Below are 24,917 nucleotides of genomic sequence, written 5' to 3' on the forward strand. Positions count from 1 at the left end.
TGCAAAAGCCAGCTGCAGTTAGATGTAAAAAGAAATGTTCCGGAGATCATTTATGAAATCGCAGATGGTCTGTTCTGAAACTTTTACACCCCGCTGTCCTGTGTGCCGAGAGCCATCCTGGTCAGGTCTGCTTCAAAGCTGCTGTTGCCCGAAGCTGGGGAAATCTCATGGTTTGTGCTGGGACCCTCTCAGAGGATGCACTGTGCATATTTAGCACGTGCTTTTGATTCCTGGTGTATTCTTGGTGGTGTCTATTGAATTGTGTACTACTTGGGCTTGGTATTTTTGGTGTGGGCATCCTGCTGTGTGTCCTGCTGTGCATTGTGGCCCCCAAACAGATATACAGTGATGGGCCGTATCGGAGATTTCTCCTTACTTTCGTGTCTTGTGGATGTCCCAAGTGCACAGGTTTCTCTCCATAAAACACTTCTGAGTATGGGGGCTGTGTTTCTGCCCTGATGTCTGGGGCTGGTCCTGACAAGGTACTGGCATGTTTCTAAAACTTTCTCCTGCTCCTTCTCTTCCTCAGACCTCAACAGCAATGGGTTCATCTGTGACTACGAGTTGCATGAGCTCTTCAAGGAAGCCAACCTTCCTCTCCCTGGGTACAAAGTGAGAGAGATCATCCAGAAGCTCATGATCGACAGCGACAAGAATAAAGATGGGAAGATTAGTTTTGAAGAGTTTGTTTATGTAAGTGATATTTCTGAATTTCCAGCAGCCTGGGGGGGACCCCTTTTAGACAAAACCAAGGAAGCAGGTAGAGAGGTTGAACCTGGCTTCTCAGCCACTTATCCTCATCCTAGTTTTCTTTCTACAAACTGATTGATCACTTTTGAGGACTTGCCATGTAAAAATCAGTTCTTTGTACAGATCTCTGCATATGATCAGTCTTTTGTGCTGTCACTGCCAGCCTTTAGATTTAGACAGAGGGGAAATATGTTGGTTTTTTAAACAGAAACCAAAAGGAATCCACATGCTTTTCTATTTGAAAACATTGTTAGAGGCCAAAAGACCATTTCCACATGAGGTGACAACTGGAAAAAAAGACCTCCAGTTCTCCAAGCTTACAGTATTGACTGGAAGCTACTCACTTTTTCCAGGCACATAGATGAATGCTTGTTTTCCCAGTGAAGCAGTATAATTTCCTTTCTCAGTTTAATGGGACTATAAGTATTTGCTAAAGACCTGAGAGAGCATTTCAAGACACACTTGGAGATTAGTCCTAGATGCTGATCTAGGAAAACTCAGATCTCTTCCTTGCCTTAAAAGGGAAGAACAGGAATAAGAAGAAGCTAGAGGATGTGTCTAACCTTCAGCCTTTTTTTGGTAGAAATAGGTCAGAATTTGAAGGTGGTTTTATTTTTACAAAAGCACACTTCTGAGGTACTGATTCAGTATCCATTCCTTCATCCTTTTTATACTCTGATGGAATGCTCAAAGAGTAATAAAAGTATGTACAGTACATTGAGGGAGCTGTTTTCATGTCAACTATTTTTCTTTTATGTTTCTTAATTTATCTTCACCTTTTGTTCCTTAATTGTTTTCAGACCCTCTGAACTTTTTGAGTTCGGAGTCAGCTAGTAAGTTGGAGTTTGTTTGCAGTTTGTGAACACTTGCATGCTGGGTGCATGTTTCAGCTGTTGGTTTGAGCTGGTCCATAACTCTAACTTTGCACTAGGAGGGAAAAAATAAATCTCTTCTGTCACATTTGAATGGTACCAATGAACAAGTAAACATGAAATGTCTTACAGGCAACTAAGCTATACAGTAGAAGCAGTGGTTAGTTTTAGGACTTTTACAAACAGAACTGCTGCTGTTCTCTAAGCACTTTTTCTGGGGTTTATGGTACAAAGGATGACATGAACTCACTTGAGGTTGGGGCCAAGTGACTTAGTGGTACCTCAGCCTTAAAGCGCATGTTTTCAAAGAAGTAATTAGTCCAGCAAATTTTAAATTAAATAAATAAATCAGTATCAAAATATATTTTTTTAAAACCACCAACCAGAAAACCCAAAAATTCTGGGCTCTCAAGTCTTCACTCAGCTCTACCTGATCACTGAGGTGAGCAAAACCCCTGTGTGCCATCAGGAGATGGTTTAACTGCACTGCATCATCATCTTGACTTGCCACCTTCCCTTTATTTAAGGGATGGGGAGGGTAACTTGTGACAACCAGCAGGCTGGCCCTGTGGTGACACCTCTGCAACCAGGTGGATAAGTCGTCCGCTCTTTTTAACAGAAGCACTTTGTTGTTCTGCTTTACAGGGCTGTTTCACTGCATTTTTCTGGGTAGTGTTCAGAGAATCTGCATATGTTTCATTTGTGTTTTCAGTGTGGTTGAAACTAATCTGGTTAAATTTTGAGCGAGTTACAGTAGGCTTTTAAGCTGTTGAATATATTTTTTTTTTTCTAATAGTTGCTCAGTTCTGCAGGACCTCAGGGCCACTAATAGTAACATACAGCCTTGCACAAATGACACGTCATCTTTCTGCACTAAAGCATCTCTTCTGCCTCCAAACGTGAGGGCGTTTTGTCAGCCCAAGCTTGCTATTGAGGAAGGAAGAATCCTTACCTGGAGCGCTCGTTGTTTGTTACATATTGCAGATTTCAATGTTATACACTTAAAGAGAATTGTTTCTTGGGTTGTGGACAGTCTTTTGTGTGAATTGAAGTCACATTCACTTGAGCATCTGGCTTATGCAGAAAGGTTAAAATTGCACAATGGCTTTCTCAACTTTGGTCCTGTGGAAGCTGCTGCATGTGTACCTGCTCACAGACTATAAAGATTTCACGTTTTTTTTCTTGTGGTCTCTTGAAATCTACTACAAAAGGTAAATGTATGTGAGGTACTTCATGCCTACTGCTTCTGTTTCAAGAGGCACTTGCAATATGTGTTTGAGAGTGGAATGACTCTCTACCCACTATCCATGTTAAATTTAATACCACTACACCCTTGCTGGGCCCTTCACATTTGGTGATTTTACTACAAAGTTTGCTTTAAAGCAAAAAAGAAATAGCTTCTTCTGTGGTCCTTTCATTTTATGAAGACAAGTTTTTCTTGTCTAACAGAGCACTTTCAATTGTAGATTTTCCAAGAGGTGAAAAGCAGTGATATCGCTAAAACATTCAGAAAAGCAATTAACAGGAAGGAAGGAATCTGTGCGATCGGGGGGACCTCGGAGCTCTCCAGCGAGGGGACACAGCACTCCTACTCAGGTATTGCTCTGCCTTTCAGCTCCTCTCTTGGGTGAGTGGGGGCCATGTGCCAAAAGTAGATTTCTACTGCCCTGCTGTGTGAGCAGGACAGAATTTGAGGGTAATGCAAGATTAGCAGTGTGCTAATTAAATGTATGCTTATTTGTTTTGTTAACTGCTTGCTGTAGGAGTCCTTGTGTTACACTTAAATGTAACAAAGTTGTTGAGAAATGAGTAAATAGGAATATTCTGGTAATTGGAAGTGAATGTGATTTCTCTTTAAACTTTGTGTGACTAATGAAATAGTGTGTTAATGATAGTAGGGCTTTTATTTCCCTAGGCTATTGTACACTGATTCTTTTCGGAAAATCTTTGCTATGTTATGAAAAATCCTGTATTAAATTTACAATTGGTTATCTTTAGAGGAAGAAAAATATGCCTTTGTAAACTGGATAAACAAAGCCCTGGAAAATGATCCTGACTGTAGGCATGTTATTCCAATGAACCCAAATACAGATGACCTGTTCAAAGCTGTGGGAGATGGGATTGTGCTATGGTAAGTCATGATGGCTCCTGAAATAAAATAATAATTAAAAATCACTTCCTAAAACTCTACTTGGGGAATTTTCTATTCTAGACTGGTTTTGTGATGTGTGTGTGTGTGTGTGTGTGTATAATGTTTTGCATGTATAAAAAGGGGCTCAGTCACCCAGGCTTTCATTGTCATTGCGTGTTGTTTCAGCTTTGATGCCAGCTTCACAAGCTGGTGTTTTTGTCTGGGCTTGAGACTGAGTTTGCTGAAGGGGAGAAGGTGCTTTGTAGGAGCAGAAGTTGTCTTGGTGCAAACTCAGCCTAATGCTAGATAGCTTGGGGGAGGGCAGATGTGTTAAATAGCCCATTTTCTTGGATGTTTAGACAGATGGTAACTTCTCCAGGAATGTTAGTGACCTTATGAATTAACCCAAAAATGGATTTTCTGGGAATCCTCTTGTTGCTTTTGATAATGACTGCAGAGTTAGTAAATTATTTTGCTGCATGCTGAAGCCAGAAAGCATCCCAGGCTGCTTCTATGTATGGGGATTCTTTTGGTTTTGTGATTTTTCATTTGTTTTTTAAATGTAAGTGAATTAATATAGTGGAGAACTGGTTCAGCCTGGAATTTCAGTAACTCTGTTAATACATAAAAGATGTTTAGTGGGATGCCCATTACCTTTAATTTCTTTTCTTTGTTTTCTTTAACTTATGATTTCTTTGTATATCCCCAGTTTCAACTAATTCAGGTATTCAAAGTCTGAGCTGAGCAGAAAGTGGTTCATAATATAAAGCAAAAACTTGCCATGTTTTCTGTTGACTAAAAATTTATTGTGCTCGCGTGCTCCCCACTGAGCTCTCAAAGTGCTTGCGCTTTTTTGGGGCAGTTCATTCTTGCAAGCAGTAGTACACTTTTATGATAGGATGAAGCGTGTTGTCTTACTGGAATCTGCAGTGGATGTCAACAGAGCAATGAGTCTTCACTAGTTCAGTGACTATGCTGTGAATAATTCATGTGCTCTTTTTGCCCCAGCAGCTGAGATCAGTAGTGGCCAGTAACATGTTTAAGGTTTCAGTTTTAGCTATTAGTTACAAATACATTCTTGATAACATAAACTTCTGATTTATACAAACTTGATTAAAAAAAATAAATACACAAAACCAAACAGACAGAAGGAAATGTACTGCGGTGAGTATTGTAACAGTGCATTGAGTTCTGTTGAGATTAAATACTAAATGTTGTTCAAATTTTCCTACCAGCAAAATGATCAATCTTTCTGTTCCGGACACAATTGATGAAAGAGCAATTAACAAGAAGAAACTCACACCATTCATAATTCAGGTATATTACATTTCTGTATTTTTTTCAGAAATTCATATTCAGATAGAATTAATGAAAATGGCATGGTGGCTCAAGGCATTACTGTGGAACTCTGGAGAGGAGCGAGTTTTGTAACTTGAGTTTAATTATTAAAGGCAGTTTTGTACTGTGCATAATTGACAGTGCTGTGGGTACAGTTCAAAAAATAAAAATGCTAACATAATGACAAAATGGGTAAAATGGCTGAAATGCTGCAGTGATTATATACAGCACTGTCTTTTTTAAACAATGTGGTTATTGGCATTGGCTATCTATGCGTCATGTCATAGTATGACAGGTTGTTTGTGCAAGAATACCTCTGTGTATGTGTATAACTTAACACTTCTCTAGCCTTATTCTTGTTGACACCACTAGATGCGACTTAACTCAGAGGCTGAAATTGGATACCAGAGGCTGAAATTAAACCCTGGTGCCTAGTTCAGTTCTTATTGATTCAGCCTGCTGCCACCACAGCTCGGTTAAAACTTCAGCAAGAGAGCAGCCAGGAGTGTTTCCTCTGAGCTGCTGCTGTTGGAGCAAGGACGAGGAGGGGAAATCTCCTTGCTGGTGCTGGATGAAAGGCAAAGCATCATCTCCCCTGGCTGCATCTCACTCAGCTGTGTTGTTCACAGGAGAACTTGAACCTGGCGTTGAATTCTGCATCTGCCATCGGATGTCATGTTGTCAATATTGGTGCAGAGGACTTGAGGGAAGGGAAACCCCACCTGGTCCTTGGGCTTCTCTGGCAGATCATTAAGATCGGCTTGTTTGCTGACATCGAGCTCAGCAGAAATGAAGGTAAATGAAACTATAAATGAGTACTTCTAAAGCATGAACACTGCATTGCTTGTGCTGTCACCTCCAGCCCCACTGCTGCCTCTTGCCTCACCTCCTCTCTGCTGAAAGGGGGGTGCTTGCCTTGGGGTTCATCAGGGCATGTGCCAAGCTGAGTGCTCTCCAGCCTGTTGTAGCTCTGAAGCAGGTTCAGACAGGTGGGTTGTGCCATCCTGGTGTAATGTGTCAGCCTTGGAGAACTGGCTGAGCACAGGTCTGTAAGTCGAGATGTATCTTGGCTCAAGCCTTGTGGTGTGAATGAGTGTGTTGCTTTGAGATGCCTTGGCCTGGGCAGGCTTTCCCAGTGTGCTTTGGCCATAGGTGCATAACGGTGCTGGGAGGTGGCAAAAGCTGCTTTCATCCATTTAGGATTGTAGACAACTGCACATCTTCCTTAAAAAAAAAAAAAAAAAAAAAAAGGCTTCAGCTCTTTAAGAATGTGTTTGCAATGACTTGGTTCTTCTAAAATCCTCCTCGCTACTGTCAGTGATGCAGATGAGGTCTTGCTTCAGTTTTGGCAGTGCCACAAGTGGAGAGTGCTACCACAGGAGAGTGGTGCTACAAGTCTCCCCCTGTGCTGGCTTGGTCCTGCACGACAGCCTCCAAAATTTAAACTTTTCAAATCGTTCAAAGACCTGTGTTATTCCTGCATGGGCTATCAGAGCACCCAGATACATGGAGGGGCTTCAGTATTTTTTATTTAAGTTTCCCAATCATGAAGTGGTAATATTGGCTTAGATTGAAAATTCATGGCAAAGGAAGCACTGACCAGCTGAAAGGGTGCTTATCTTGGTTTCTCTGGCTTTTTATAACAGTGCCTATGAAAAATGCTCGGAAAAACTTTTTCACTGAGATAGAAGTATATTTACATTTAGCTTACTGTCATCATCTTAAAAGACTGTGTGTAAAATCCAGATAATTTTGTTATACAAGAAATTTGAAAGTATTTTTTACACACAGTTTTCTACATCATTCATACTCTTCTCTATGTAACAACCAACTTAGGAAATCTCTACTATTAACCAGTGTATTTTGGTTTAATCAGTAGTTGGTATTGTCCCCTCCCTTCTCCCCTTGAAATGTTGCTGCAGCTCTAATTCTGGCATGCAGGTTTGCCTCTTGAAAACTCTGTCCTTCCCCTCACAAGCATTTTTGTTCTAGCACTGGCTGCCTTACTTCGTGATGGTGAAAATCTGGAGGACCTTATGAAACTATCCCCAGAGGAGCTGCTCCTAAGATGGGCCAACTTCCATTTGGAAAACGCAGGCTGGCACAAAATCAATAACTTCAGCTCAGATATCAAGGTACTGAGAGCTCTCCTGGCCCACACGTGCCTGGGGAAAGGCTGGGAGCAGGCCAGGGCTGTGTTTGCACGTGTAAATGAGGCCCTTCATCCGTAGAGAGGACCTTTCTTAACCTTAATACACTGAGTGGGCTTAACAGGGGCTTTATGGACAGTATATTTAAGGTATTGCAGTGCTATTCTCTTTTGCCATGAGGTTGAGCCCAGTGTTGAACTGTCTGTTTCCTCCAGTGCTAGTGAGATCCTGCTGTAAAGCTAATGCGTGTTTTAATCAAGTAGGAAACTGGTATTAATCATGTGTTTTCAAATGTTCTTAATCCATCTTTTTTGATGGAAATAATTTTTCAAGGGCATGCAGCTTGGCCAGGCAGGATAAAATTCTTAACTACATCCCTGGAAGAGTGTATGACTTCCACACACACTCTTGGCAGGTGATAGTATTTTATCCGAAACGTCATGGGTTGGAGAGAGGAAGGGAAACCAGACCTCTTATTCTCTACACTTGGCTGAGTAGAAATGGGAGCGGGAAGTCTTACAGCTATTTTTCAGATCTGAGGGGGTGGCTCTCTTCTCTCAGAATTAGTGAGAAATGGAGGGTGGTAACTCCTGATCAGTGTGGGATTTTGGGGCACTGGTCTCAGGGGACTGAAGTGGATTCCAGGTTAAAGCACTGTTGAGGTGGAGAAAAAAAAAAAAAATGACTGAGATGCATGGGGGAGGCACATGGTCAGTCTTATTTCCAACTTCAAAATTACTTAGTTTTGCTGATAGCTGTTGGTTTGTCTGGTGCAAACCATATGCTGAGGTCCTTCTTAGTGCTGAGGACTTAAAAGGACTTATAGTTGATAAATAATTACTGTGGCTATTTGCTTCTCCTAGTTTGTGACCATCCCTGGCCTCCCTCCTTCAAGCTATTCTAACTAATGGGCAAACAGGAGAAAACATTCAGACTTCTTGTAATCAGCTTTTTGCCTGGACTTTGTCTCTGCTAAGCCATTTTCATCATTGCAGCAGTAGGAATGACTGCCTTGTTAAGGGATTAGAGCTGTCTTGGGGCATCTGGGTGTGGGGGCCATGAGAGTGAGCAGCAGTGGGGTCACTGCTTCCTCCAGCCATTGGAGAGAAGGCTGCAACACCAGAGCCTGCAACAAAGACAGCTTTTGAACAGTTAAAACCCATAGTTTTAATCTTAAATGTTTCTAACCTTTTTCTTTTCTGTTTCCTTTTCTGCTGCCTGGATTTCTGCCATTATGCTCTCTTTTAAGCTTACAGATTTTGGTAATTCAGTAAAGGTACATAAGCTAATTATGCACAGTGACTTGTTAAAGATGATCTTGAAATGAATTGTTGTGGTGTATTCACTGCTGTATGGGAGACCTGAATTATCTTTTTCATCCATTTCAGGATTCCAGAGCTTATTTCCACCTCCTCAATCAAATTGCACCTAAAGGGCAGAAAGAAGGAGAGCCTCAAATCGATATTAACATGTCAGGTTTCAATGTAAGTATTCAGGCTGTCGTGTCCTCATGCTGTACAGTCAGGAACTACCTGTACGCTATAATAGCCCCATGACATCTAGGTAACCTGGTATCTTAATTTCTAGAGCATGTAAAGTGCCAGTGTGCATGTGTGCACCTTGGGTATGTGCTAAATAAGCAGATGTTACAGGCCTGATCACTACCCTCCAAGTAAAATGTATGATTGAGAAATCATTTGTGGTTTTAGTCAATTTGGGAGCATTCTGACTCTGCTTTTGAACCACTAAGCTCAAAAAGCATAGAAGTTGTAAAGTATATAAACTTAGAAAGTACCGTGCTAGGAAAAATATCAAGACGAACCGGGACAATTACATCCACAGCAGCAGGGATTAACATGCGTGCTTCATCCCTTTGATTTACAACTGGTGCCTAATGAAGGTGGCTGGAGTTGTGACGTTGCCCCAGGTCACAGTCAGGAGTTTTCCTTCTGCCTTGTAGCCCTGTCTCTTCCATGACAGCTCTTGTCCATTGCATTCCTGTCAGGAAAAGGATGACTTGCGGAGAGCGGAGTACATGCTTCAGCAAGCAGATCGACTTGGCTGCCGGCAGTTCGTCACGCCGGCTGATGTGGTCAGTGGCAATCCCAAACTGAACCTGGCCTTCGTTGCCAACCTGTTCAACAAGTACCCAGCACTTACCAAGCCGGAAAACCAGGACATTGACTGGACCCTACTGGAAGGTGATGGCAGTATCAGTCACAAAATAAGCAGGAGAGAAATATCTAAAGTAAACACTTGTGTCATAAGAGGCTATGCTCGGTGGAAGGATCTCCATTGAATTAACACCTATGATTTGAGGCTTCAGTGCTGCAGTGGTTTGGGGCAGATGAAAAGGATACTTGTCAGATACTCGTTCAGCTGCTCTGACCCCAGTGTGGAGCCTGAACCTGTAGGAGCACTGCCAGCAGCCTGTCAGTCCCCATGCCAGGGCTGGGAAGTTAGTTTTGCCATTTCCTGTGATGGGCAGGAGCCCCTCATTAGTGCAGCAAGATGTTCATGGCAGCACTAATTGTTGGCAGAACTGGGATTAGGGCTTTGGCTGCTTGGTTTCCAGACAGCTAACACCTGTGTGAAAGACCTTCCTGCTACTTTTTCTTGCAGAAGGCGCAAAAGGCATGATCTTCTGACGCCTGGAGAAATTGAACTGATATCCAAAAGTAGATATCAGGGCAACCCTCTTCCTTTGAAAAAATTGTAGTAGAAAAAAAATACCCTTTTTCTGCTAGAAAACCTAATCAATGAGCTATGCTGCTCAAAGCTCCCTACCTTGCAAGGTGGAAAACCCTGTGTAGCTTTGAGCTTGCATAAACCTGTTTTCTCTCATCTAGGAGAGACACGTGAGGAACGGACCTTCCGCAACTGGATGAACTCCCTTGGCGTGAACCCCCATGTAAATCACCTCTACGGGTAAGCATTAGGCTCTTGGGAGAGACCCGACTAGATCAGACTAGACATGTGCCCACATCAGTGTCCTGTTGCCCACAGTGCTGAGCAAAGAGCTTGAGAAATGGTGATGGAGCGGGAGATGCTACTGTACCCTTCCTGCACTCTAGTTTAGGGATTTCTGAGCCAGCGCTTGGCACACCAGCAGTTGGCTTTAAGGGCTGAAGACTGTTTGTTTTCCCTTATCTTGTGTAAATTGGTACCCTGAGATCCCAATATGTTTAGATCTGTTTGAGCAACTGCATTAGAGCAACTGGAACTAAATTCCCTGTCACCTAATATTAGGGCTTAACCAAGACATGGTAGTTAAGAAACAAGATACTCTGGGTCCTGGTAGTCAGTGGAGAGAGATATCTATGGATTTTATGTAGCAAAATTTGTCCGTGGATCTGTTGCTGATTACCATGCTAAAACCTGCTTTAGCTCAGTAGCTAGCTGGTACTAAGATTGGAGCATTTCTCCTGCCTTGGAAACTACAAAATGTTTTGTTTTTTTTTTTCTTTTTAGGGTTGTTGAAATTGCAACAACCTGTAAAGAGTAGTAATTATTCATGATGTAACAAAGTCAGAGTGTATTTAAACCTTGAAACAATGTTTAATCGATGTTTTCCACTTCAGCGATCTCCAAGATGCACTGGTAATACTACAATTATATGAAAAGATCAAAGTTCCTGTTGACTGGAATAAGGTTAACAAGCCTCCGTACCCTAAGCTTGGAGCAAATATGAAAAAGGTAAGTATTTCAGAAGACTTTAAAAGGAGCCATGGACACTAAAAATTCCTATTTGAGGCTTCCAGCCAAGTGAGTGTATTTGTGAGTGACTTTCTGTTTAAACTCTTTTTCCCGTGCAGCTAGAAAACTGTAACTATGCTGTAGACTTGGGAAAGCATCCAGCTAAATTCTCGCTAGTTGGCATTGGAGGACAGGATCTGAATGATGGAAACCCAACGCTGACACTAGCCTTAGTCTGGCAGTTGATGAGAAGGTAGGACCTGTCTCAAACGTGTAAAACTTGTGAATAAAGTACAGAGTTTGGAAAGTTTTTTGCTACAAGAGCACTGCAGCACTGGAACGGGTCACCCAGAAAGACTAAATGCTCTGTCATTGGGGGGGTTCTGAGACACAGCTGGACAAAACTGTCAGAGCTGTTCCTGCTGTACGTGGGAGGCTGGAGCAGAGACCTCCAAAGAATGCGCTGGTGGATCTGTGAACATCCTGCTGACCAGGATGACCTCTCACCTGCTCGAGTCAGGTCTATGTGCAGAAACCCTAGGCAGGAACATTTACACAACTTTCGTGTTCTAATTTTTAATTGGAAATTGAGAGAGAAACATTCCAAGGCTGCTTTATAACCCCCTTCTGCATTGGAATGGGAGAAGGAGAAACTTAGTAACAGATAAAGTTGACTGTCCTTTTTCTTACTTATTTCTGAAGAGTTCTAAGATGATGCAAATAGATATTTGCAAAATAGCTGCACGGTAGCTCCTTCTTTGGCATTAGAGGTCGGAATGCTAAATTGTGAGTTGATTCACACTTTTGTGTGTGTAATATGTTACCCCTGTGGAGCAAATCGTCAGTGGTGAAATAGTTCAACAAGTGTCCTGAGCCCAGGCAATTTTATGAGCTCATATTAAAGGACTTGAAAGATAAGAAAGTCTTAATGCTTTAACAGAAATCACACTTCAGGTAAGATACATGATTCTTCCTTCTTGCTAAAGGAGGTTAAAAAAAAAAAAAAAGTCTGAGCTCTGCTTCTGTAAAGACTTCCAAGCTGCAGCGGGCTCACATTTCATCCTGACTGCACGCTCACCAGGGCTTTGCCCAGACTCTGTGCCTAATCTTCTTCTCTCTGCTGGTTCTCAGGTACACGCTGAATGTCCTCGAGGACCTGGGTGATGGTCAGAAAGCTAACGATGACATTATAGTCAGCTGGGTGAACCAGACTCTGAAAGAAGCTGGCAAGTCCACCTCCATCCAGAACTTCAAGGTGCAGGTTCCCCTCTTGCATCTCAAAAGAGATGGGTGCCCAAAAAGTATTTCCTTGGCTGGAGAAACAGCAGAGACATCTTAGGGCTTTAAACAGGACAGGATTCAGTCTGTGTTGGGAACAAAGTTGTTTCAAACTAGCAGAGAGGAGACTTTAGGACTGCCTGTGGTGGGGTGTAGTGGTGGGACATGAGAGCTGATGGGATGAGAGAAAATGGGAGTGTGGTTGGGCTCTGGGGCAGAGGTGGGGGCTGAGATGCTGGCAAGCACAGGGGCTGGAGCTGGTGAGCATTTGTAGTTCTCGTCAGTGGGGCAGACCTGCTGCCTCCACATTGGTTAGTGCTTAGTATTTTCAGAGCACTTGCAGTAAATTTCAGTGATAATCTTGTAGTATTACCAGAGGAGAAGTGGCAGTTTGATTTTTTCCGTGTGGTCCAGCTGTGAATAATCACCAACACTGCTGCTTTGAAATGGCTGGTTTAAAGCTTGTTGTGTTGCATGTTGCAGAGCAGCTGAATTGAGGTGAGAAATATGCTTTAAGGATTAGACATTCATCTTTACTTGTCTGTTCCTCTATCTCTAGGACAAGACTATCAGCACGAGTTTGGCAGTTGTGGATTTAATTGATGCTATACAGCCTGGTTGTATCAACTATGACCTTGTAAAGACTGGTCATCTATCAGAAGATGACAAACAAAATAATGCTAAGTAAGTTTGCTATCTCAGAAGCTGTTTTGCATTGAAAGAGTGCACCTTCTATGCAGGGCCTTATGCTACAAGTTTATTACTGTGGTTTTCAATTTTAACATCATACCTTTTAGACAGGCAGCACTTCTTGAAATCTAATTGCTGTCCTGACCCATAACGCTGGAGGGAGTAGTTGGCTGGACTCTTGCTTGTTGAGAGAAATGCGGAACAGCCCGAGCATTCCTTAGCAATGATATTCTGTTTCTCCTGTGTTTGTTCAGGCGTATGAAGTGTTCAGCTGGTGGCTCAGGGTTTTGAAATTGAACCCTTGTATGTCTCATGTCTCGATGAATTGCAATAGGTTGTCAAGTTTAAAGTGTGCCTATTAAAACATGCCTTTGAAATGCACATTCTGTGACTGTTCTGCAGTGGCAGAATGACAGCAAAGTTTCTTGCAGATAATAGTCTTGCTTGATTATTCTTAAAGAGCAAACAGACAGGGAAATGTAACTGTTAGCTGATTAATCTTTGGTTGTACATGCTAGCATTAGCCCTAACAAACAATTACAGTTTTTTAAACTGTCGGTTAAAGGGCACTTGACACTCAAAGGTCAACTTTGCCTTAAAGACACTTTACTGTGGAAAAGAAATACAATGAAAGTTCAAAAGAACATTTATAAATCAAACAAATGTGGTGTGATTTACTATTGCACATCTTGAATCTTAATAAAGAGGATAATAGCTGAAATTTGGCTGGATAGGGCAGGAACTGACTTGTCACTTATTGGTAGCAGTCTCAGTGCTGACCCACTCATCTTTCCATGGTGAATAGGTATGCTGTGTCCATGGCAAGAAGAATTGGTGCCAGAGTTTATGCTCTTCCAGAAGATCTTGTGGAGGTGAAACCGAAGATGGTCATGACCGTGTTTGCCTGCTTGATGGGCAGAGGAATGAAGCGAGTATAAAAGGGTTGATCCTTGTAAAGAAAAAAACCCAAAATGCAACAAAAACCCAACCTGCCACCCTGGGTGCATGAGTAGCAGAACAGCTGTGACCACGTTGAAATGCTGTTGACCTAGGAACTGTTGAAGTTTAAAGGACTTTGTTTTGCTTTGCAAGACAAACTCTTACCAAAATTCTCAGGGAGAGGAGTTATAACCAACAGACTTGCTCTTTTCCCAAAGGAAAGTTTAACTTGCCAAGAGCTCACAGAAATGCATTCATTCATAACAGACCTGCATCTTGCAATACTGCTCTGGAGCTGTTTTCATTCCGTTATTTCTCAGATACTTGGTGCGTGGTTTTTTTTACTCCTGAGGGCTACAAGATGGTTGGTATGAGTTATAATGGAAACAAATCTAATTTCTGTCTGCAATCCAGTTTAATTTCTGTCATATGGTCCAAGCATATTCTAGGTTTGACCACTTCCTTTACTTTGCAAATAAAACTACAGTACAAGTTGGGACCTGCAGGCCAGCTCGCAATGCTAAATGAGAAATGTGTAATTAGGAAGATGGATCTTCCTCTGGTATTCTGTGTACATGGTGCTTTTTTTATACATCTAACTATTTTGATTACAAATAAAGCATGGCAGGTTTTTCTCTTGCTGCTTATAAAAAGAGGTTTTTTGGTTATTTTGTTTTGTTTTTTTTTTTAAAGTGATACTATATATAAGAATACCACCATCCTTGGACCTCTCGCAATAACATGATATCGTGTTGCTGATGGCACAGTTACACCTGAGAATGGCAGTGAATGCATTTTTGTATGCATCTTGGTTCAGTTCTGTGCACCTAGAAAATAATTTTTACAAAAATCTGCATGAAAAATATAACTTTTTTTATTTAAAATGCTGTTGGATATAAAACCATACTACATTGTGGGGAAGTTTTGTGCAGGGAAGAAGCAAATGTTAAAAGAAGCAGGGTTCAATAAACTGAACAGCAAATGTGCTGGAACATAAAACTATTTTTACAGATAAAAGGAAGCGTTGTCGCCAAAGAAGGAAGATGCTGTATCCATAGGATTTAATATTATCTTGCTTTGGCAAGCTGTTTGCTATATTTTGAGATCATATTGCTATTCCAAGCTATTCCAAGTGATGTAATATGGTGGCAAAGCATTAGTTGAAATAAAAACATTTAAATACGTGCTTCTCTCCTTATTTACAATGACCCAGCATGGCAGCCTGTCGTCAGCTTTTAGCTTTGCTTTGGTTGATCTTTTTTTGCACCAGATCCACTGATCTGTAAGATACCCTAGAATTGGGGTGTGCTTGAGGAGCTCTTGTTTTTCAAAATGAGCACTGGCAGTGCAGTTACTCTTAACCTGTGTTTTGGTGAAGCTTTGCTTTTATGGTGGATTCTGTAAAACCTTGCTATTGAAGTCTTACTGTATGCCCAAAGATGGTGTTTGTGAGTGTAGGGGAAGAGCCCCATTAGAGCAAAACCCAGAAGGGGGAAGAACAGTTGTTCTCTGGCAGGGACACGCCATCTGGGCTCATTTCTAGAAACCCCAGGTCTGGGGGCGTTGTGGCAGCTGACCCAAGTCTGGTGTGCCGTGCCAAGTCTTGAGTCTTGGGGTGCCGTGGTTGGAGGGGATGCCCAGCAGCCCCTGGCTGCTGCAGGGGGGATTTGCCTACTTGCCATGTCCGGCAAGGTTGGAACAGGGCTGTGAGTGCTGGAGGGACGTGGTGATCCCAACACACCAGTTCTTTCACTCATGCAACCCATGGGTGAGAGCCCGGGTGTCTGGTGAGCTTTGCCAAAACAGTTGGTCTGACAGCACAGAAGTCCCCAGAACCACCAGTGGCTTTGATGAAAATCAAGATCAACTTGTGTGAGACTGGTGTCATATAATAAACAAACTTCTGTGACCTTAACTCTAAACCTGGTCTGGGTTGTCCACCTCCTGTCTGCATTGATTTTGTTTTTTGTCTTGTTTTCAGTGGTGAAAGCAGGTAGGTGTGTTTTGTGCAACAGGCATGTTGCAGTTTGTCTGCTGATGGAATGAGGATGAGTTTGTGCATTAACCCAGATTATAGGTTGATGCACGACCTTCTCTTTGGGCATCATCTTGGGCAAACAAGGTGGCACAGCTGTGAGCTTAAGTCACTTCAAAACTCCCTACGAGCCAAATGTTTGGATGTGTGTGGGAACCCAGCTACCAAATATGTCATTCCCCATCCATGCTCCAAACCATCCTATGGTGTGAAGGAGCTCTGTTCCAATGCTATGTTGTCAGTGCTCCTGAGCCATGTATGTGGTTGCGTCCTTGCTTTTTAAAGCAATGAGGGGGAAAAAAAAACCCACAACAAAAACAACAAAAAAACCCCAAGCCCCTTTTACTGTGACCTTGTCCTCCATGAGAAGCAAGTCCTGCTGGAATTTCTGTTGAAGCAGATGTTACATAGATCATCTGGAGCCCATGGTAAGAGTTGCACAGCTTTGCCTTGTTCCCCTCTTTGGGTTTTTCAGGTAATGAAGTATAATCATATTAGCAACATTGAGGCCCACAAGGCTCTGTCTAGGCAGCCGGGTGGGGTGGGGTGGGTGTCTGTGGGTGCTGGATGAGTCCCCGGGGGTGTAGGTGATGCTGTAAGCACACAGGTTGTGCAGTAGAAGCTCCCAATGTGCGAGACCTTTTTTTTTGCGGCCAGATGCACAGGTCCCCTTGCAGTAGTCGGCAGTGAATGTGTCTCTAACATAGGAGCAACAGAGAGAAGGCTGAGGCTGGGTGCAAGTGGCAGGTTCAGGGACAGGTGCTCAGGCCAGGCTGTGCCTCTGTGTGTACCGGGGTGTGGGGTGACCTGCTCAGGGTCAGGAGGCCAGTGGGGGCAGTTTGCAGTGTGGAGGATGGGCTCTCACTAATGCCTGAAAATGTGGAGGGCTGTGATGCTTTGGGAATCACAAGTTATGGACAGGAGAGTGTGGAAATTAATTATTCTTAAATAATCTTTTGGGTTTAGTGCTTGAAATGTTACGTATTTATCAATTTTCCTTGCTTGGTTTGAAAATGCCAGAGTAAGATGCTGCTGCCTCCTCAGCCTCACTTCTCTGTTCAGAAATCTTCCTGTGCCCCCCCTGCTGCTTCCAGCCTGCAGTGCCACGTGCCATCTTTCCTCACCTTTAATGGCCAGATGTAAATTTGCTATTGGGTGCTGGTCCTTCAAAGGGTGTTGAGAGGTTGGTGCTGCTGGGAGCACGTCAGGGAACTCCATTAAAAGCAAAGGAGGAACATGTTTATTTGAAGCAGCAGCCTCCTCTGTAACATTATGCCTCGTGTGGGCTTCAGAGATGACTTTATATGAGGGCTAGCTGAGTGATAGGGACTTAATTTTTCTATGTGTAGGAGATGAAATTGGTGCAGGTGAAAGGGAGGAATTTTGTCGGAGAGCTGGAGAGGGGCTGGTGCACCTGAGAGGAGACCTGCAGAAGTCCTGGCTGCTGCGAGGGTCGGGCGGGGGATGTGATGGCACTGCCGGGAGCACTCGCTGCTCAGAGTGCGGGCAGTGTCAACAAACCCTCCCAGTGGTTCATTGTATGAAGCCTCACGTACAGCCAGCTGGGAACTTTCCACTGGTACAATTTTTTTCATAAGAAAATATGTAAACAAAACTTCCCACAGGAAACTGCATATGTTTTCACTGAAGATGGAGCGATATACCGTAAGTAGAGTCACATCCATCCCACTGAAACTGTGGTCTAGTGATTTATAGCACTGGCTGGAGGTATGGTATAAATAAGATCAAAATTCTTGGAAGTGACCACGTGCATCTGCCCTTTCTTGCCTCTTTTGCCTCTTGGTACCAGGTTAAAGGGGGGGAAATGGATACTCTCTCAATTACTGAATGGGAAAGCATCTCCTTCTTGTGTTGGACGTATTTAAGAAATGTCCTAACTCAAGGAAAAATTTTGAGTCAAAGCAAAGCAGAGATCTCACAGTGAAGGTCTCAAAAGAAAGCCCCTGGCAAGCAAACTTTTAAATTAGTTTTGTCAAACACTTCTAAAAGTTTCCAGCAGAAGCTTTAGCCTATTTCTTTGTTTCTGGAAGTATTTTTGCTCTTTCATATTCAATTATTAGATTTTATTTATTCAAATACTTGGGTTTTTTTATTCAATAACATGCTTTTGTTTCCAAGATTTTTTACTAGTGTCAGCTTTGTTCATGCTGAAATTAATTTTTTATAAACAGCTGAGCTTGCTGGTGCCTTTGTGAGTGCGTGTTGTCCTTAATCTCAGGGATTGCCTTCAAATAGCTTTCTAAACCCAGAATGCTTCTTCAGGCCTGTGTTTTTTGATGGAAGTTTTTCTTGTATTCCTTGCGAGTTTCATTCTTTCTGGATAAAAAAACATAGCTACGTGTTCTTCCCGAGTGTGTTGTGTACAGCTTGGTAAGTATTTCTATCGCTGCATCATCGTAGCACAGAAGCAGTTTAGTTGTGCTCCTGTTCAGTGTTTAACCAGGTGGTGGCGTAAAAGTGGAAGGAATATTTTCTGCAAGCACCAGAGGAGACAAGGCTCTCCTTCATAGAAACTTTTCACCAATTTAGTTTTTTCAATGGAAAAAAATCTTTTAAAAATTTGCTGAGGTGGATTTTGTTTGCTTGGTTTTTACTTCTCTCTTTTTGTATTGCAGATAGATAGCAGAGAGGAATGCAAAAGCAAGAAACAAACTGGAGATTTTTCTCATTACCCCCCCAAAGTATGTGAAGCTGAGGAGAATAAGGATGGTGCTGAATGTACAGACAAAATGGTGAAACAGCACAAACAAAATGTAAGCTAAAATTTATTGACCACCAAATACTTTGCACAAATCTAATCACACATCTGAAAGCCAGGGACACAGCGTGTGTGGTTTTGTTGTGCAGCCCCAGTCTGTCCCTCCACTGGTGCAACAGCAAAGGTTGGTCTTACTCTGCACTCCGCAGCAGGTTTCCCTTGTCAAAATGTGCTGGTTTGTGTGTTTCCAGCACTAAGCAAAGGCTTATTTCTCTCTTACCTCTTACGAGTTTGGGATAATTCTTCAAGTACAAGGACAGATGTGGTGTGCCACATGTTCTGTTGCTTCCTACTGCGAGAGTTCAGTAATCACTGGGCACATCTTGTGGCAAATGTTTACACAGTGATAACTGCTGTACATTTTGTCATCTCTCTGCAATGTTATCTCAGCGTTCTTGCTATTAGAAGTCAGATGAGAAATAATCACTGAAAGCATCTTGGAGAAAAAGGCAAGGAACTGTACAAAACAATGTTCTTTAGACCTGGCTGTGCTGCCACCAGCCCGCATGGCCGATGGCAAGGTCTGAGGAAGAGGCAGCCATGGTCGGCAGGGGCTCTGCTCACTGTGGCTTTAGGAATAACTAAATTCCTTAAGTCTCCCAAATGTGGAAAACAAAGAGACGCTGTGAGGCACAAATGCTGTCTGTGCAGATCGTATCTTCTGCACACTGACAGCCAAAGCCACGGGAAACCATGTTAATTCTGCAGGATAGGTCTCCATAGGCAGATTTACTCACTCTACCTGTGGTGCAATTTAATCTCTGCAGGAAATCCAGATGTGGCCAGTGCAAATAGCCAGCGCTGGCTGCACCTGCTGCCTGAAGGACAGGATTTGCCATTGCTGTTACCGTGAGCACCGGACACCTTTGTTGAGCACCAACAAATGGTGCTGCTGGTTCTGGAAGTTGTGGAGCTGCTCCTGCGACCCAGCATCAGGAAGTGCTTCCTGCAGAGCAGGTGGATTTCTCCTTGCAAGGGGCTCTGTGTGAGGCAGAGGTTTAGCCCAGCAAGGTGTGCCATTTGGACATGAACACATTGCAAGTCAATAATCTTTCAAAGGAAAAAGCATCTGAAAATACTTAATATTTCTGGATGTGACTACATCGGTGGACAAGGGAAGAGCTACAGATGTCATCTGTTTGGACTTTTCTAAGGCCTTTGGCATGGTCCCCCACAGCAACCTTCTCTCTAAATGGGAGAGAGATGGATTTGATGGATGGGCTGTTTGGTGGATGAGGAATTTGTTGGACCGTCACATCCAGAGGGTAGTGGTCAACAGCTCAATGTCCAGATGGGGACTGGTGACAAGTCATGTCCCTCAGGGGGTCCGTACTGGGACCAGGACTGTTTAATGTATTTATAAGTGACACAGACAGTGGGACCGAGTGCACCCTCAGCTGGTTTGCAGATGACACCAAGTGGTGCAGTTGACACCCGAGGGACAGGATGCCACCCAGAGGGACTTGGACAGGCTTGAGAAGTGGGACCATGTGAACATCATGAGGTTCAACAAGGCAAAGTGCATGGGTCAGGGCAAACCCCAGTATCAATACAGGCTGGGGAATGAAGGGACTGAGAGCAGCCCTGTGGAGAAGGACTTAGGGGTACTCATAGATGAAAAGCTTGATGTGAGCTGGCAATGTTCACTTGCAGTCCAGAAAACCAACTGTATCCTGGGCTGCATCAAGAGAAGTGTGGCCAGCAAGTCAAGGGAAACAATTCTGCCCCTCTACTTCCCTCTAGTGAGACCCCACCTGCAGTGCTGTGTCCAGCTCTGGAGCATTCAGCACAGGAAGGACATGGATCTGTTGGAGTGGGTCCAGAGGAGGCCACAAAGATGATCAGAGGGATTGAACACCTCTCCTGTGAGGACAGGCTGAGACAGCTGGGATTGTTCAGCCTTCAGAGAAGGCTCCGAGGAGACGACATTGTGGCCTTTCAGTACTTAAAGTGGTCTTATAAGAAAGATGGAGACAAACTTTTTAGTAGGGTGTGTTGTGGTAGGACAAGGGGTAATGGTTTTAAACTAAAAGAGAGTAGATTTAGACTAGCTATAAGGAAGAAATTTTTTATGATGAGAATGGTGAAACACTGAACAAGTTGACCAGAGAGGTGGTAGATGCCCCTCCCTGGAAGCATTCAGGGTCAGGTTGGACGGGGCTCAGAGCAACCTGATATAGTTGAAGATGTCCCTACCCATTGCAGGAGGGGTTGGACTAGAGGACCTTTAAAGATGCCTTCTAACCCCAACTATTCTACAATGCTACAATTCTGTACCAGCTTGAGGAAGGCTGTGCCTTTGAACCTGTGCTGCTGAAGCTTGCATGACTTCTCTGCATTGGTGTGCCACCGCAGGATGCTTATTTGCCAGTTTAAGAGAACTGAGTGGGATGTTTGGAGCAGCTGTGCAGGTGATGGTGTGGAGGAGGAGGAAGGTGAGGATGGAGATCAGTGTTTAATCACTGAAGAGAAAGGGGTGTAGTTTAACCTTGGCTCTTATACTACTATTACTACTGTAAATGAAGTTAATCCCTTGCCATGTCACTGCTCAGGGCTCTGATGCAGCACATGGATGGCATGAGAATTTTCTAGTGGAGCATCACTTAGTCCACAGCAGGATTTGAGCTTTTTAATATACCCACAGAAATGGAAAATTCCCTTTGGGAGGATGGAGAAGGCTTATCTTTGTGAGGGAGAAAAGAAAGGTGAATACCAACGTGATGGAGGCATCATGACCCATCAGTGTCTCCCAGCAGTTGGGGATGACTCAGGGGTATGGCGCTGGTGTGATGCTATGACAGGCTCATCAACAACATGCAGGGAGACAACTCATACAGACCACCCCTGAGATAAATGAGCTCTTTGCAGGGGTAAATGCAGAGCCACGTTAGCTGAGGCTTATTCAGCTGTTCCTCACAGTATTGATAAAACGTTTTACTTGGTGACATTTTTGCCCACTTCTCCAACACTGTCCTATATTCTAACAGCAAAACACCTCCTGTGCCAGCTGTGGGAAGCTATCACACATTCACAGAGATGCTGACGGACTGAGCCTTTTCTAGGGACTCCGGATGTGCTGGAACATGTGCAATTTATTCCTTCTTCAGCAGTACTCGCAATATCCCCAGTGCAGGCTGAGCACAGGAAGGCAGCCCTTCCCTGAGAGATCACACATGGCTGTGGTCAGTCAGGAAACAGAGGACAGAGGCTGTGGTGGGGCCATGCTTCCCGGCCCCGCATCACCCAGCACAAGCCCCAGCCCTTATCTTGATAATGTGAGCTTCTCCTCTTTTATTTTTTTTTACATCTAATTTTGATATTAGCATTTCAGAATTGAGCATTGCCCATGATGAAAGCATTTATTCCTATTTAATAAAATCCCTCTATTTCCATATAAAACCCACCTGTAATGAAAATGATTGTTCACAAATAGTGAGCAAATAAGTGGCCCGCACTTTGTAATTTAAACATTGTCAAAATGAGACCACAGAGGTGTCCCATTCCCTTGGAAAATACCACGCATGGCAGAGAAGTGCCAGCAGGATGACCTTGCTGGGGTGAGCGGGGGGCCCGGAGGCCACACTGGTATCAACCACCCTGCACTTGTCTTCACTTGCCAGTTCAGATGGCACTGTGCAGTCTGTCGGGTCCCCTGGATGGGGGACATTGAGCACTGTCATGTTATCAGGGCCCAGGAAATCACAGTGCAGCCCTCTGATCACTCCCCTGTGCGTTGTGGTCCCCTGCCAGAACCAACGCATCCTGCAGTCGCATTTCCAGGGGTTGTGGGATAAAAACACGTACTTGAGTTTTGGCAGTTCAGCGAACAAGTGGATAGGGAGGGAGCTGAGGTTGTTCTTGCTCAGGTGAAGAAAGTGCAGCTTGTTTAAGTATGAGAAAGCAGAATCTGAGATTGAGGCGATCTGGTTGTTGTTGAGGTACAAGTTTCTCAAGTTCAGCAGATGTCTGAAGGTGCAGTTGACAGCAGTGATCCTGTTGGCTTCCAGGTGCATGGTCTTGAGCTGGATCAATCCATCGAAAAGCTGATTAGGCAAAGCAGCAATGAAGTTGTGTCCTAAATTTAACATGCTCAATCTGAGAAGCTTTGTAAAAGCGCCGTTTTGAATGATCCATATATGATTCTTCCTGAGATTCAGATCGTGCAGGGTTTCCAAGTCCTTCAGGGAATCTCTGCCAATGGCTTCTATGTGGTTGCCCTCCAGGGACAGCCTCGTGAGGCTGGAGAGGTTCCTAAAGGCTTGTGGAAAATACCGCATGTTATTGGAGGCTAAATTGAGTCTTTCTAAAGAAGAGAGGTGTGAAAATAAAAGTGGGTGGATCTCGAAGATATTGCAGTGGGACAAATCCAGGCTGATGAGGCTTGATAGTCCTCTGAAAGTGTTTGCATGCAGGTAGGCGAGACGTGAGTTCCTGCTGAGGTGCAGCTCTCGCAGCTTGCTGAGAGTGTGGAAGGACCCCGGAGACAGGAAAGTCAGGTTGTTTCCATCTAGCCAGAGGCTGTGGAGGGAAGTCAGGTTTCTGAAGGTGGTGGTGGTGAGAATCCGCAAATAATTATTGGAGAGATTTAGAGAGATGGTAGATGCTGCTATTTCTTCAGGGAGGGCGCTCAGTCCGGCTCCGCTACAGTGGATAATCTCTTCAGGTGAACATTTGCACATGCTTGGGCATGAATCAGAGATATTCAGACTCAGCCCAACCTTTGCTGCACAAATAAATAGAAACATAACAGGAAAGAACATGACCAGCCACAAGTCAGCCACTGCATCTAATACCTGACAGATAGTAGAGAAGAAGGCAGGAAAAAGAGCATGTACCTTTTGGATAGGTGAACCGCGAGCATTGCAGTCAGTTGGGCTGTGCTTTTAGTGCACAGTGAAAATAAATTAGCTGGTTCTTCCTGCTGCAGACCGATGGGGATCAAGTCTTTAGGCAGATAAAAGACGATTAAGTGCTGCCCTGCTGTGAAGAGTATTACTGAGAGGCAGGGAGATTTCTCAGCCACCATCACGCCCAGACAGTGTTTTTTCCCATGTCCTGCCCTCTGCAAACAGCAGCAGGTAGCATCTTCCCTCAGGATCTGTCTGGGAGAGGGTCCTGCTCCTGGGTTGATCACCATTCTCAGAATCTGCTTGGCAGTTTACAAAAATCTCCCCCCAAAGCAGTTTTTTTGAGCACTTTGCTCCAGTTAGGGCTTCAGCAAAGGCAGCTGAGAGTGGCTCTGCCGTCTGGATGTGGGATGGGGGGCTCTCACCCTGGTGTGGCTGCACATGCTGGCTGATGCCCTGGGCTCAGGCTGTGGTCTGAAGCTGAGGAAAGCGAAGCTGTGACTGGGCCCTGAGCACAGCCCTGTCGATGGCTGTGACTCTTCTGCAGGAGACTGTCAGGAGCTGGGTGAGCCTCGTGTTCCCTGGCAGCCGGGAATGTGCGGGGGAGTGCTCTGTCCTGGTGGAACCTCTTCTCGGGATAAGCCCTGAGCCGTCTCTGAGTTGTAAAAGTTGATCCCCGTGGGTGAAACGCAGGGTACCCCAAGGGCATGCTGCCCTTGCCAGGGTGCTGCCTGTGCCCAGCAGGTCTGAAGATACACTGAGCAGCCAGAGATGGGCTTGGGTCCCCAAAAACCCATGTCCCTGGGGCCCGACCTGGTTTTTATCCTACATCCGCAGTGCAAAGGAAAAGTGCAGCTGGGGAGCTGACTGATGCAACTGCCAGGCAGGGATCGGCAATCTGCAGGCAGATTATTTTGCTTACGATGCCAAGAGGACTAGATCTGGCCTTGCAGCTGATGTGTCAGCAGGGCAACCAGTGACACAGTTGCTCATCTCGTTTTTTCTCACTCTTTTGTTTTCCCCTTCACTTCTCTCTGCTGGCGTTCTGTCTTGTGTTTGAAGCACCTTCTCTGTCCCCTCCCTTCAGGTGCATTTCCCTGCTCTTAATTTCTTGGCCTGTCTCAGCTTTTTTTTTTTTTTTTTTTTTTTCCCCCATGTTTTACAGATTTCAGTTTCCTTTCTCTCCGCTACTCTGCCAGCTCTGCCGGGACAGTGGCTAAAAATCCAAATATATGATATGCCCGATGGTAAGCATGAATTGGACAAATTTGCAGATCCATTTTTTTCCTCTGCAGAAGCAGATTAAGTTTCCTGTGATGTTAAACTGCTGTGTTGGCTTCAGCTAGTTCTGTTTTCTTTTTCATTTTTTCAAGCAACAACCCCCCAAAGAATAGCTTCTCCCTGGAAGCTTG

The 24,917-nt window shown here is 44.0% G+C and overlaps 2 protein-coding genes across 6 annotated transcripts in view; one reads left to right on the forward strand and one right to left on the reverse strand.

Moving 5' to 3' along the window:
• Positions 1-15,028, forward strand: part of PLS3 (plastin 3) — a 45,845-nt gene extending 30,817 nt beyond the window's left edge. For 3 of the 4 annotated variants that reach the window (XM_026848647.1, XM_026848646.1, XM_026848648.1), the window contains exons 3-17: positions 530-693; positions 3,089-3,218; positions 3,621-3,753; positions 4,989-5,070; positions 5,721-5,886; positions 7,084-7,226; positions 8,491-8,517; positions 8,630-8,725; positions 9,247-9,442; positions 10,091-10,169; positions 10,823-10,937; positions 11,057-11,190; positions 12,069-12,192; positions 12,775-12,899; positions 13,711-15,028. In XM_026848647.1, coding sequence (XP_026704448.1) covers positions 530-693; positions 3,089-3,218; positions 3,621-3,753; positions 4,989-5,070; positions 5,721-5,886; positions 7,084-7,226; positions 8,491-8,517; positions 8,630-8,725; positions 9,247-9,442; positions 10,091-10,169; positions 10,823-10,937; positions 11,057-11,190; positions 12,069-12,192; positions 12,775-12,899; positions 13,711-13,843 — 1,847 coding nt within the window. In that variant the 3' untranslated portion in view covers positions 13,844-15,028. The remainder of the gene's footprint in view (positions 1-529; positions 694-3,088; positions 3,219-3,620; positions 3,754-4,988; positions 5,071-5,720; positions 5,887-7,083; positions 7,227-8,490; positions 8,518-8,629; positions 8,726-9,246; positions 9,443-10,090; positions 10,170-10,822; positions 10,938-11,056; positions 11,191-12,068; positions 12,193-12,774; positions 12,900-13,710) is intronic. The other variant, XM_026848649.1, reaches the window with a different exon arrangement.
• A 6,860-nt stretch (positions 15,029-21,888) lies between these two features.
• LOC113480032 (nyctalopin-like) lies at positions 21,889-24,156 on the reverse strand. Of its 2 annotated transcripts, XM_026848565.1 has the most exons (2): positions 23,494-24,156; positions 21,889-23,381 (listed from the first exon to the last, which is right to left on the reverse strand). In XM_026848565.1, exon 2 carries the CDS (start codon positions 23,335-23,337, stop codon positions 22,132-22,134), a length of 1,206 nt encoding a protein of 401 aa, XP_026704366.1. In that variant the 5' UTR covers positions 23,338-23,381; positions 23,494-24,156; the 3' UTR covers positions 21,889-22,131. The 2 variants fall into 2 exon arrangements, with proteins under 2 accessions (XP_026704366.1, XP_026704365.1); XM_026848564.1 differs by having other exon boundaries at positions 21,890-24,156.
• Between the last annotated feature and the right edge of the window lie 761 nt (positions 24,157-24,917).

Source organism: Athene cunicularia (assembly GCF_003259725.1).
Source record: "Athene cunicularia isolate RWA chromosome 4 unlocalized genomic scaffold, athCun1 chr4_part3, whole genome shotgun sequence".
NCBI classification, from domain to species: Eukaryota; Metazoa; Chordata; class Aves; order Strigiformes; family Strigidae; genus Athene; species Athene cunicularia.

Excerpts from the sequence above, each read along its gene's own strand:
- LOC113480032 (XM_026848564.1), bottom strand. The coding sequence starts at position 23,418 with ATGTTCTTTCCTGTTATGTTTCTATTTATTTGTGCAGCAAAGGTTGGG.